The sequence below is a fragment of the Cyprinodon tularosa genome, unplaced genomic scaffold (genome assembly GCF_016077235.1).
Source record: "Cyprinodon tularosa strain WSP-4 unplaced genomic scaffold, ASM1607723v1 ctg40, whole genome shotgun sequence".
NCBI classification, from domain to species: Eukaryota; Metazoa; Chordata; class Actinopteri; order Cyprinodontiformes; family Cyprinodontidae; genus Cyprinodon; species Cyprinodon tularosa.
Genome location: NW_024039119.1, coordinates 179,340 through 194,014, shown reverse-complemented (window position 1 = coordinate 194,014; position 14,675 = coordinate 179,340). Strand labels below are relative to the sequence as shown.

The window sequence follows — 14,675 nt, the reverse complement described above, 5'->3', positions numbered from 1 at the left end:
GGTCATCAGCATCATGGATAATAACACGTGGTAAACACCAGGGGCAGATTTAGGCAACACTAGGCAGTTGCCTAGGGCCATAAGTTCCTTGGGGCCCCATTCAACTCTTTACATGTATGGTTAATATAACTATTCATTGTTTGTGCACAATAATTATGTTTTTAATAAAAGTCCTTTCGCTCAAATGCTTCGCAGAATGCTGGTAATATTAAGTGTGTCTCAGCCCACCCCAGTGTCCACCATATTGGATCAGTCTATTTGCTACATATCATTAAGGTTCAAACAGACAGCAGCAACCAATTTGAAAACAACTAGTGCTACTACCACAGATCATCTCGCTCTCAAAATGGAATTGACGAATGAATGGAAGGGGTGGAGCCGCCTGTGGCCCGGGCTGCCTGTCACAACTCCAGTCCGGCGCTTCATACACACGCTGCTTCGTTTTTAAAAGATATAAATATAAAAAATATAACCTCAGTTGTCTGGGGGTCAGTGATTCGCCTACATGTTATGAATGCTGGCGTACCATAATTGATAAATTATGAACAGTTTAGTTGGTGCCTTCAAGTCGTTGCCCATAGGAAGACGTTACTTGGATATAACCTACTGTAACGGAATATCTTCAGAACAGCTCCAAATGACACAAAACTCAAAGTAACAAATGTGTGTACTTTTGATACCTCTGAATATTTCCAGCAGCCTCCCTTTTCACCAGCCTGCAGACGCCCCTGGAATAGTTTTATTTGTCCAGTAGAGGGCGCTCTGCTTATGATAGGTTGAATAATGACCTAAGCTGGTTTCGCTGCCTGTTAAAAAGGGGAAATAATTTCTCTTTGGAAATGATGTGTCATGTTTCGCAGTCCGCGGCTCTGTGTAATAATAAGCATCAGCAGATCAGAGCGTTATTTTCTGCTGAGGGGTGAGCGTGTGACTAAATGAGGGAGGGGGACCGGATGCAGTTGTTTTGAAATGTTTAACTCTGTCCTCTGCTGCTCTCTGGTTCATGTCAGGATGGCGATCAATAGGACCTGCATCGGTGTCATTTACTCTTCCATCGGGGTGACCCTGGGGGTCTCTGCCTTCCTGGTGTGGAACATCGTGTACAAACAGCCGTGGACAGGGGCTATGGGGGGGCTGTCAGGTGAATTAACGCTTTTTTTTAATTTAGAACTCCTTCCTGAGGGATTATGCATGTAGACATAAACGAAAAACCGAGTTGTTTAAATCCATTACAAACTTTTACATTTTTAGTTTGTGTCTAAATTGTTCTTAAAGAGAATAACTGTGTATTTTAAAGAGCTGCAGGTGTATCTCTCTTCTAATCAGGAGTCCAAAGTTCACATTATAGTTCAACCATCTATAGAAATGGAAATATTTAGGCCATCAAAGTGCAGAATTTCAATGCTTTTATGAAACTGACCTTTGAGCTCCGTTCATATCCATGACCTTTGCACTCATTTACTTTATGCATTGTCTTGTAAGAATGTAAAAATGACTAAAAAGGTAATACATGAACAGGGCTGGAGCTAGATGGGGGGCCAGGGGTGGCCATGGAATATATTAACAATTACTTGGTAACAAAAACACAGTGGTTAATAGAGAATAAAGAATTAATTGCTCATGCTCTTTCAGAACTAGATTTTGTGTTATATGCCATAAAGAGAAAATTATGTGTCTCTGCAAGTAATCTAAGAGTCTTCAGTGAAATCATAGATACTGCAAATAACTACTTTAATATTAACCTATTAAATGATCAATTTGTGTAGATATTAGTTGTTGTAAATATCAGTTTAATGCAGGGTGATATTGATAAAAGTAGGTAAGTAATGACGATGGAAAATAATTTTATCCAATATACCTTTTATCTAGACAGATGTTTGAATATATGCATCTATGTGTTAGCAAAGACTGTAGGAAACTATAGTTTGTCTTTATGTAGAAAAATGGACATTGTTCTTGTTCCTGTTGGAACAATGTAGATTAACCCTGATGTTCTGGTGACTATCCACTTTTGGCCACCCCTCAGTGTCCATTGGTTATTGCCTGGCCACCCTTATAAAAATTTTATGCCTACGCATCTGTACATGAATGTTTTTACTAAGGATGTGTAACATCTCTTACTCAATAGAAGTGCCCAAAAGTGCAAGCTGTTAGTAAATGGGGTAATGAATAAAATACTGTTGGAGGTTTTAGTTTTTAGTTTTCATGCATTTATGGTGGAGTAGAAAAAAATCCAACCTGTTGTTCAGTAAAAAAACTAAATATCTATATATTTTTTTCTATGTGTGGATAAGCTGGTGCATTTCTAAATATTATATATGAGGATTAAATAGTTAATATGTGGAGAATATCTGTTTAAGAACAGCAGTAATTTAGCATTGTCTTTTAATTCTGAATTTCAAATCAGCAAAGTTGGATTAATTGACTAGAAGCCACTGAAACAAGCTTATTCACCACTTCAGAAGATAATGTCAAACCAAAATTAGCTAAAAGAGTTTTTCTCACATAAGATCTAACCAAGATTTGAGTCAACATTGTTGAACCAATTTGTTTTTAATTTTGACTTTATTGATTTCTCTTTTTTTATTTCTGCTAAACCTAAACCCTTAACATAAGGTTATGAGTTAAATTAAGTAGCAAATGTTCCTATCTTAGTCAGGTAAATAACATGCTGCTGTCATTTTGGACATCTCTGATGTTGCTGCCATTTTCAAATATCTATTACTGTAAAAATGTCCTTAGCTGTATTTTGGTTATTTATTCTCCAGGTGCACACTTTTATATTGTTAAAAACACTTTACAGTACACCATTTTATTGTTTATCTTTTAACTATTCACAATTATGTTATTCTTATACATTTTTCTAAGGTCCATATTTGTGTGACCATTTTTCTATATTTTTTTTGCTGCTGTAAACAAGAGAATTTCGCCATTGTGGGAAATTAAATTTTCTATTGTGTTCTATAGAAAGAAGTAATCAGTACTCATCTGCACTGGTTTGATCCCACAGACATGCTCAATAAACAATAAATCAATAAATTACATGATAAATTTATATGAGCTCAGTGCTTTACAGTTGCATGCTTGTTGCTTTTCTTGCTTTCTCCGTCTCTTTCTTCTAAAGAGTTTGCATGGTTAAAAAGTTTCACTCCAGTGCCTCATTCTGCACTCACCCCTCCCCTTTCCTTCATGTAGTGAGTGATGCAGGAGAGCCTCGTCACTAAGGAGCAGCACGCTAGAGAAAAGCGAGATGTTACTATTATTTCTTTAAACGAAATTTGTTATGGCGACAAGCCGACACTGACATCTTCGATTGCATTAAATGTAATTTCTATTCAGTGTGCAACAGTTTCAATAGAGGCCTTATACGGTAGATTTGAAATCTAATGTAAAATGCTGCCAGATATACCTCTTGATTTGTCCCAGTGTGTAGCTCATAAAATAACACAACTGCATTGTAGTCAAACAAAAGTTTGTTGTTTTTTTCCTGAAGATTTTTTTTATTTTTTAAGGTCATTGTAATGTGAAAACACTAAGTTGCCAGGTCTACTGCAAATCCAGCAATGTAGTAATCAGTTTTGTTCTCTTGCCTTCCCCCCTTCAGGTGTGTTGGCGCTTTGGACCCTGATCGCCCATGTCATGTACCTGAAGGACTACTGGCGGACGTGGCTAAAGGGGCTCAAGTTCTTCTTTCACGTGGGGCTTTTCTTCTCCCTGCTAGCCGTTGTGGCCTTTATTGCTTTCCTGTCCATCGCCATCAGCAGGAAGGAGTGTAAGCTGCGCCACATCATTCGCTCAATATACATAGATTCATGGAAGTCACCCTAAATTATGCAGTGAAACCCACTTTGGTATTTCAAGAGCAAATCGATACCACAAGATGGCTTTTTATGTAAAATAAGTACTACTGATAGTAAAACTGCTAAAAATGAAAGGGAAGTGGACAATGCATTGCAGCATAAATAATAACACACACAATGCTTTCTCTTACTGCTTTACATTAAATTAGACCCATTTGTCTCCAAGTTTTAACTTCCTGGTAATGTCTATAGATGTTGCTTTCTCATATTCAGTCAAGTTATTTCTTTATGTCCCCATCTATTCAGTAAAGCTCACCAGTCCCTCCCCGCAGCAAAATTTTCATCCATGATACTACCTCTCCTGTGCTTCATAGTTGGGATGCTGTTCTGAGACTTTTTTTTTCTTAAAGTGGTCATTATGATCAATCAGTTCAGTCTCATCAGGTAACAGCTTTTGTTCCCTTGAATTAAAGTATTTATTCCTAAATGCTATTGCAACAGTATTCTGTTTTTCAGTCGTTATTTTGTTTTGTTTTGTTATTGTTAAGTGCTGGCATCTTTCTCTGCTATTGTCCTTTGAGTCATTGTTTGTACAAAAAGTTTTATTTTTATGCTGGATAAAGAGACTTTATTCTTACAAGGTCTTTATCTTTTGATCTGGGTTTAAATCCTCGTTTTTTTCCTGAACCATCTGATGGTTAGACATTCCCCTGCTGCTTAAGCTTGTGTAGTTTGAACAGATGAAAGTGGCAATTTTCAGGCATCTGGAAGATGCACCCAGGAATTAACCAGGCTTGTTGAGGTTCAGTAATCTCTTCCAGATATCTTTGTTGAATTTTTGCAATTTTCTTTTTTTTTTCTCCATCCTTATAAAGCTTACATTGCCAGATTGTCAACATAAGTGCTTTCCCCAAATGTTTAATGGCATATATATATGTGAGTGAACGTTAAAACAAATCCATATTTTATTTTCCCGATACCTAGAAGTGATTTTAGTAATTCTACCTGACATGAAAGAAAAACAAGAAAATCTTAAGTCTAACATAATGTCAAACTGCAAACAAGATCTAGAAATAAGCAACTACTTCTTAAAATGAGTGTATTTACCCTTAATTTAAACTGGTTAATGAGTATTTTCACTCTTAAAATAAGAAAATTAGATAATATGCACCTGATCTTATTTTAAATGTAAATTTTCTTGTTCCATTGGCAAAATGTCTCACTTACCTCCTCAATTTGAGAACAAATGCACTTTTTTTAAAGAAAGAAATTACTTATTTAGATTTACATTTTTGGCAGTGTAGATATTGAAATCTGCAATGTTTTTTGTTCCAATAGTCATATTTAATAGACTTAAGGAAAGTTTAATTCTACACACGATTCAACAAACCCCAAGGGTTTGTCAATTTTTCCTGTTAACTGTGAAAGATGGACACATTATTGGTTCTATACCTGAACTCTTGGTCTTTGGGGCTTTACCCTGCAGAAAGGAGGGGTAAGCTAATCGCTACCTGTGATAAATAATATTGTTTCTCAGTAAAAGCTTTTTAAAAAGCTCTCTACCAGAAGGTAGAAGGCTTTTTAAAAAGCTTTGGAAATAAAACAGCGTTTGCAGTCGTTTTAACAGCTTTTTCTACTTGTTTAATGTTTGATTTTGGGGATACAGCTTCTACGTTCTCTATTTTATATCAGTATGCATAATGAGCTTTTCTCACTTTGTGTGACATATGTCTCCCTGTTGTAGCTTTCACCGACCCTCGGAGTCTCTACCTGTCAGCTGTGTGGAGTGTCATGAGCCTGAAGTGGTCCCTCCAGCTCCTCCTGGCTGCTAAACGTTACCGAAAAGAATTCGCCGACATCAGCATCCTCGGTGACTCTTGATTGCAATGCCGACTCCTACAGCTACAACTCAACGACTTTGCTTACTGTCTAGGCTGAAGATCCACCAGAGGTAGTGAAATAATCCAGGAATTTCTGGAAGTAAAAAAAAAAAAAAAAAATTATTTTCATAAGGATTATGATTTTTGTTAGTTATTCCTGCACCAGCAACTTATTTCTTACCATAAGACGGTTGTATTCTTAGCTCCAATCCTCTTGTTTATATTCCATAATATATTTAGCTTCTAGAAATGCAATCATTATTACTTAAACCTTTTTTTCAACACACTATTATGAAAAGCAGCGTGCAGTTTCATGCTACAGCCACTAGAGGTCACTACTCCTTCAAATAAGGCCAATCAGTGTAGACCTGATTCATGACTCAGATGCCCTGACAGTGAATAAGTTTGGTCAAACAGAAACAGAGGTAGTTGGAGAAAAAAAACTTCTGCAAATTCAAGACATCTCAGCAGCACATAGCTCACTTCCCTGGGATTTTTAATGTAGAGGGGTTTTGTAGCATTTGTTTGCAAAACGAATAAGAGTCCAAGTTTGTTTGTTTTTGCTGAAATATAGATCTTATTTTGGTTCGTTCATTTAGATATGCAGCTGTTATTGAATAAGACTTAAGCTTCAGAAGCACCATGATATTACACACCCACATGTATCTGTCATCTGAATGTAGCACTCTGTTTTTTGTACGTTTGTCTAAAATAATCTCTTAACAAAATGCATTTTTTTTCACATCTACATCCCATTGTTTGTTGCAGCGATGAAAATATGTTCCACTTTTTCTTTTTAAGAGTTTCGATGTTTCTATTCTTTTAAAACAAAAATATTGAATTTAGATCTCTGTAGTATGAGGTAAGCCGCTCCAACACTTGCAATGTTTCACTGCTGCTTGTCTTTGTGTTATTGTCCATGTGGTGCAGCGCCTCTAGTGGTGGCTGACATCAAAACACAATCTTGTTTAAAAAAACTCCATTCATTCAATTCAAAAATGCGTTAGCGACTTGATTTCATGAAGGGAAATTTAATGTTATGACTAATTTTGTTTTCCAGTGAGTTACTGTACATATGAACAGCTGTAAGAAGGAATGATCTCTATAGAGGTCTGATCTGCAGCCGATCAGGTGAAGCCTTTGACTGAAGACTCTTGTTATTTAGCAGTCTCAGGGTTGTGCAGAACGTTCTTGATTTTAGGAAAATGTTTTATATTTGTAAAATCATTTCCGGAGGTTCTAGAGGAGTTCCAAGAACCAAACGGCCTTCTTTATTAGCTTGTTAAGTCATTCATAGTGCAGCTGCTCTAGGAAAAGTCTCTGCAACATCTCAAATGACAAAAAACAACAACATTTAAATAAATACATTTATTAGTAAATGATGCAAAATATATATAAAAAAGAAAAGTTCACAAGGATGATTTTGGAGTTTTATCTTTATTCCTGCACCAGCACCTTATTGTCTTATCATAAGATAGACTTATGTTAAATCCAGCCCTTTTCTTTATAATCTGTGATATGTATTGTAATCCTGACCTCGCCACAAAATGTTTTGCAATACACCATTGTGTAAAGAAACATACAGTTTCAAACTAGAGCCACTAAAGGTCACTTTATTTTCTATTATTTATTTAATCCCAAAACATAATAAAATAATCTCAAATGTAGAGTTGGAACATTTTGCTGGGCTTCAGGTCAATACTGAGATCTAGCGATTAACTTTACCTACTGAGCTGCTCACCTCTCAGAGACATTTACAATCCTACTTTATATACTGTTGGTAAGAAAATGTCAACTTTTATTTTTTGGTGTTCATTAAAAGAAAACATTTTTTTAAACCCACTGATATTCAATTCAGTGCTGATCTGGGAATCAAAAATGCTTCTTTTCATGTAGAAAAACCATTGAGTCGTCCGCATATATTTGAACATTAGCGTCTTCTAAATCTTTGAATGCTGAGGAAACGCAACAGAAATGATTTCCTAAAATGTATTTTTTTCTTAACATCTACGTATTGTTTTTATTTGTGGATCAGAGGCGATCAGGTCTCCACGGTCTGGGATTGGTTCTATTTTCCCTAACAAAAAAATATAGGACTTAAACACATTTAAAAAGCATTTCCAAACATTAAAAAATGTTTTTAGTCGTTTCCCTTTGCCTCACACTGCATGTACAAAATACTTTTCTAAACGGTTGCATGGCTGGTTGGAAAAAGTTTGATCAGTTCTCTAAATCTAGCAATAGTCCTTATGGTCACTTGGACTTTAGCTCCAACAAACAAAAGGACATGTCTTCAAGCTTGAGGTCTGTCATTAACTCCTTTTGCAAACCTATTTGGCTCTTTATTGGACTTTTGGGGTAATTGCTTCCTTAGGTATTTCAGCCTACGTCAGCACAGGGCTGTATTTTTCCTGTGGATAACTACAGTGTCTTAGCAGCTTTCATGATGTTCATACTTGAAAATAGTGGCTTGATGAGATGTACCTGTCATCTTCTGGCACCTGGATACACCAGACAACAGGAAGTCCACATATTAACTGATTTCTTTGGGGGGCTATTGTGATGCTGTAATCTGTTTGAGGTATTGCCTTAAAATCCATGCACAGACATTGCCAGATGTGACTGAACGCATTAGAAACAATGAATATAATACAATTGTCAGATTCAGTTCTCCAAAAAAGAAAATTTCAATTGAAAGCATACTAATTGGTTGACAGGCAGGTGTATATTTTTAATCTTTATGTTTAATAACAGAGATGCAACTGTGCTAACTCTCCAAGCAGCTTCATAAAGAACTTAAATGACTGGTGGGAAATAGAAAGGAAAAACTTTCTTTAGATGCTGGTGATTGTTTTCCAGTTTAGAGTGGAGATTTGCACCATGAGAGGAATGAAGCAAACCTCCCCCACTTTATGTGAAGAGAAAGCACTCTGCACATTGCGAAAGCAACAGTAAACGCAGCCCAATAACCTGCACTTTGAAGTCAAGCAATTATTCCATCCATCCACGTTTTTATTTTTCCCCCTTTAAAGGAAAGGTGGGGTGAGGGGTGGGGGGGTCAGACATGCAGTGTTTTGGTGGCTGATTTGGTTAAAGCAGCCGCTTCTTATACAGACTTTGAAGTTGATATGAAAAATATGTGGGTGACTTATTAAAAGCTCTATCAGCATTTGCTGTATTTGAGCTTATTGGGTGATTTGTTTATAATTTCATGGCAATAAATGTGCCTCTTTATGCTTTTTGCAAATGCAAAAAAGACAAAGTTTCATTATCACTCATTTCAACAGGAGCACTGGGATCCTTTCACTTCTTCTGTGGCTTTCCTTCCTCCCTCCTCAGGGACATTTTCTTGTGGCGCTCGTACCTTAATGGCATTAAACGGGTTTATTTGCAAGCCCCCAAAGCCTCGTTGTGCCGAGGTAATTGGGATGTTGTGGTTAAATCTCCATGGCAACATTTTTTAATCCGTCTCTTATAAACTCGCCATTAAGAGGCTGAAAAACAATCTGCCTGACTTTCCACTGAGCAGGCCGGGGGCTTTTGGTGCCAAATGCATCTTATTAAGTTTTATACAGCAACCTTTAAAAATGAATGTGTGCTGCGTGGAAGATAAAGGCATGGGGGTTTTGTTTTATTTAATAATAGGACTCCTTTATACATAAATCAAGGGAGGAAGCTCACTTGACTGACAGTCTGGTGGAGTGCGGTGAGACTGGAAACAATAGTTTACACATTGGAAGAAGCCAAAAATATCCCAAACATCTTGGTAGACAGCAACGCATGAATCGGGATCTCCAGCAAACAGTCTGCTGTGGAAGCCTTTGATCTGATCTGCAAACACACTGGTTAAAAACATCACTAGGAAAAGCGGCTCATAAGGTTTCAGTGAACCTGTTCAAAAGAAAACATCTAAAAAGTTGTATTTCTCTTTTCACATGTGTTGGTTTAGGAAATGAAAAAGTCCATTCATAAGTTTAAGAAAACCAGAGACTAGGTTTATTCTTCTGTGATTATAAAAACATTTAAAGCTCGACTATAAAACATAAGAACAATGTGCTTCACTGAAGTTATTCAATGCTTTCATAGATAAATGTAGATGTTAGAGTTTTATATAAACACGCTGATGATGAACTCCCATTTCTAAACATAGAAAAAAAATATTTCTGCTAATCTACCAAAATACACCGCATTTTATTGAATTATAAACCACACCACAAGCTTTGGATTTATTACAATGTTTACTCTTATCTCTCTTTTACTTTATGCAACAAATTCTACTTTAAAAATGTAGCTAGTTAACTTGAAAATGGATCAGTTTGATCAAATATATAGGTGGAAAAACAAATTCTTGTTAAAAGTCTCATGTTAAAAAAAAAATCCTATAAAATTCATATAGATTAAGCATTTCTTGATTAGAATTTTGAGAACTTTTTGACAAACATGTTTGGAATAAACCAACTCGTTAGTATGTGGCATAGGGCCTAATGTTCACTGTGTAGTAGGGTGAAGGACCTGTAATGCTTTGGGCTCGTTTTATTCCCAATGGCCCTGAGAAATGTAGATGCATTAACTCAGAGGACCTTAAATAAAGATGTGGTGCCTTCTGCCAGAGGAAAATGGATCCTTCAGTCAGGTCATTTCTCAGTTTGTCATTGGGTCAGTTTTCCAAACAGAAAATCAACCTGTTTTCATGACAGTCTGACTTGGATTCAACAGGAAATCAGTGGGATGAGCTGCAGACAATATAGGATAACAGACCACCATGTCCAGGCGTGTTCAAAGTGCCCAGAAAGACTCATTTGCAGATGATTTTGTGTAGCTTCCAACCACAATTTAAGAGACAAATTTAGTTTGCTAACTTAGTTTTAAAAATGTTGGTGTCATTTTACTGATGTGAGACTTAAACTTAAAAACGAAGGACTTTAAATAAGATCAAAAGGGACCTTACAAAGGATTTTATTTTATTTTTTTAATCAAGCTGGAGAGTTTCATATTTATTAAATATATTTTATTAAATATAAATGTTCATTGATGATGAAAATACACTCAGAAAAATATGGACCAAGATCAACTTTATATTTTTTTATGTCATGTTTATATATCTACCACTGTATGTTTATGTTTTACAGATCTTTTTAATTTTTAATTTTTATTTGACCAATTATTGTTTGTTCCATTGAGATATTTTGCTTTTAGGCTTTTGTTAGATCAGTGAAAATGAGCAATAAACAATTTTTTTTTTTTTTTTTTTGCCTGAAAGCACTTTAACGTCACATTTTTTAGCCCCTTTGGCAAAAACTAAAGACACGTCTGATCCGTAAGAGAGAGATTAATCTCTCTGTGTGTGTAAAGAAATGCAAAAAGAACATTTGAAAAGCACTGACAGCTAATAAATGATACACCAGTGATTTATTGGAGTAAAAACAACCAAAACCCAATATTTTCACTAAATATGTCTGTATATTAAATGTTTTTTTACTGTATGCCTTCCCCCTTTACCATCTAACAAGTGTTCAAATTAAGTCCACTGGTGCATTAAAGGCTTTTAAAAACACCAATCTAGAAATAAGACCAAAAAAAAAAAGGTTTTCATAACTGTACCTTGTTGTTTTGAATAACTTCTACTGTCGAGGTGTGATTCATTCATTGCTTTGCTTTTCCATTGCAACATTTCAAGAGCATTACTGATGATACCAATGCAAATCATTTGATCTATAAAAAGAATGATGAGAAGGAGAAAAAAAAACACATCTTGAATTGGTCGAGAACCAGATGGCCTTTCTGACTTTAAGAAGTTGCTTTGGCATTTTAAAGAAGGCAGCCTCAGAAGGGTTATAGAGGAACTTCCGCAAAGCATGGAAGAAGGCCCACAGATATTTGAGCAGCATCCAGAGCAATTTACTGTTTTATTTACAAACTGAAACATATGTCCTTAGAGCATTAAAACCCACTCCCCACCAACCCTGTTTCCACACTAATTTACTGTCACTGAATTTCTCTTAATAAAATTGCCCTTTATTTTCCTCCTTTCATTCACATCCTTTCATCTAAGGTGCTGTCTGTTGACAGCAGCTCAGATACTTTTAGCTCTTACCTCTTTTACTCTGGTGGTATTTTGTGCGATGCTCTCTGTTGCCTCTGGTTGCATCTGAAACATCTTACAGACACATATTTGCCATTTTAAAGCACAAAAGGATCTGACAAGGCGGAGAGTGTTTGAAGTGGCTTCACAAGGGGAACCAGAACCAGAGCGACGGATTTGAGAAACCATGCAGAAATGTTAACGCAATGTAACTCTGCTAAGGCCTTGTAATCTAATGGAGGCGGATGCTGATTCGATGTGAAAGCAGACGCCTTTGAAGCTGGGGTCTGTTGACGTCTCTCATGCAACAGCTCTGTTGGAGGGAAGTGGTTCTCCTCTCCAACCCCTCAGGCGGTGGGCTCTCGGTAGACGTCCGACAGGGCTGGGTGCGTGACAGCGTCCAATGCTGAGGATACAGTGCTTTCCAGGGACATTCAGTGAGCAATTACAGGTAGAATCAGTTGTTTTATCTGAGTAAATTTGTGTCAACATCATGATTTGCGGTGTTAGGTTTTCCATTAAGGAGCCAAACAGGTGTTTAATTACCCTGTGACATCCAGATATTGAGCTTTCAAACAGCCTCAGGGTTTAATCTGCATTCTCATATGATGCAAGGCCTTCATCATCATCCCTCTCTGTCTTTTGTCAGCATCCAGGACTGGTCCTCCAACAGATTCTTTTTAAACTATCTAAACTTTTGTTCTCTTTTCTCACGATATAACCAAAAACTAGTTTTCTCAAGATTTCATCTGATAGAGCAGTGTTGCAGTGTTTTATTAACTAAAATGTTTCACATTGTGTTAAATCCCTCCTACACCATTACCTGTAGATCCACAATTATTTGCATTTTTCTCACAAACAGGTGGAGATTCTTGTCCAGTCTTCTTTGCAAAGCAGCTCCTGATCTCTCAGATTGGATTGAGAGTGTTTGTATTTAGCTCCAGGCCCAGCATCATACTGCCAATACCATGTTTGTCCTCTACATAGCTTTTGTTATTTTTTTCCTTTTTCACACTCGTCTCTTGACTCCGTGAGCTGCAGATCTCTGCGGCTCCTCCAGAGTTTCTGTGTAACATTCTGCTTACTAATGTTTAAGAAACCTCTAACCATTTAAAAAAAACTGTTGTAACTATACCAATTTTGAGTTAAATGAGGATAAATTGCATTTAGCAGATAGGTGATCTATTAAGAGTTCAATGTTTCCCATACATCGTCCTACAATAGATGGATGTGAAATGAGCTTTCCTCTATTTACCAACTATTTATGATGATGGTTCCCAAAGGTCAGCCACAACTTCACCTCAAGCCTCATCCCAGACTCTAGACAACAGCAAAAAATAAAGCTTTTGTTTAGAGCAACAAAAAGGACCAAAGGATTCTGATTGGTGACCAATAAATACAAGAATAAAGCTTTCATTAACTGGAGGGAGCTCAGCTCTGCTCTGGGACAGAAAAGGGACGTGCAGTGGGTCCTCTTAAAAGTTAAGATGATGTAACGTAAATCCTATCTAGCTTTGCAACCTCAGAAGACATAATGCCTCCAAACAAAGACTTGCAGCGATGGATCTTTTCCTCATCTCTCATATCAGTGTGATTTCACTTGATGCCAGAGGGGCAGATTTTTCTAAAACCTCTGGAAGTTACCCCATGCTACATTAAAGGGACAAAGTCACATTATATGCATGTATAAAAAAAATAGACCAAAACCCAGTTGATTATGATAAAATAAGGTTATATCTACCAAACTTCTAGCCCGATAGTGTTTAGATTGATCTTTTTGACTCTAAATAGAAGCCCAGTACAGGGGGGTGAGCTGACATTAATAAATGTGGTGCCATCTGGTTCCCATGGAAACGCTTCACTGAGGACGCCATCTCCTCTGCTCTCCACTGGAGCCTAGCACACCTGGAGGAGAAGAACACCCATGTGCGGATGCTGTTCCTGGACTACAGTTCATCCCACAACATCTGATTGGCAAACTGGAACAGCTGGGATTCAATAAACCCCTTTGCAATTGGCTGCTAGTCTTCCTCACCAACAGACCTCAGTCAGTCGGGGTTGGACAGAACACCTCTGATGTCATCATCCTAAGCACAGGCTCCTCTCAGGGCTGCGTCCTGAGCCCCCTGCTGTCCCCCCTGATGACACATGACTGCGTCCCCAGGTTCACCACCAATCACATTGTAAAGTTTGCAGACGACACCGCGGTGGTGGGCCTCCTCAGAGACGACAACGACAAGAACTACAGAGAGAAGGTGGAGCAGCTGGTGGACTGGTGCAGAGAAAGCAGCCTGATCCTGAACGTGGAGAAGACGAAGGAGATCGCCCTGGACTTCAGAAAGAACTGGCCTAACCACGCTCCACTGGTCATCAACAGCTTAGCTGTAGAGGTGGTCAACAGCACCAAATTACTGGGGGGTGCACATCACAGACACCCTCACCTGGAATGTAAACACCTCCTCACTGGTCAAAAGGGCACAGAGGCGCCTGTACTTCCTGCGGAGGATGAGGAGAGCTCACCTGCCCCCACCCATCCTCACCACCTTCTACAGAAGCACCATAGAGAGCGTTCTGACCAGCTGTCTCACTGTGTGGTGTGGAGGCTGCAGCGCCTCAGACTGGAAGAAGATAAGAAGAGTGGAGAGAACAGCAGAGAGGATCATCGGGACTCCTCTTCCCTCCATTAAAGAACATTAACAATAAGTAACATCATCAATGACCCCCACCATGGACCGTTCTCCCTGCTTCCCTCTGAGAAGAGGCGGGTCTTACAGGCCAACAAATAAACTAAACAACCCCCATTCCAAAGGGGTGGACCCGCTCGTCAGGTTTCAATTTGCATGTTTTCTAAGCCAAAACAAGGCATTGCTTTGGTCCACTCTATAAAGCCTCGAACTCAATGCTATTTCATAC

At 37.8% G+C, this 14,675-nt stretch overlaps 1 protein-coding gene across 1 annotated transcript; it reads left to right on the top strand.

The window, feature by feature from the left end:
* The first annotated feature begins 763 nt into the window (after positions 1-763).
* Positions 764-7,025, top strand: LOC119791747 (heme transporter hrg1-A-like). The gene is made up of 4 exons (XM_038298026.1): positions 764-919; positions 1,011-1,141; positions 3,605-3,772; positions 5,545-7,025. The coding sequence occupies exons 1-4, from the start codon at positions 840-842 to the stop codon at positions 5,679-5,681; spliced, it is 516 nt and encodes a 171-aa protein (XP_038153954.1). The 5' UTR covers positions 764-839; the 3' UTR covers positions 5,682-7,025.
* Positions 7,026-14,675: the final 7,650 nt, after the last annotated feature.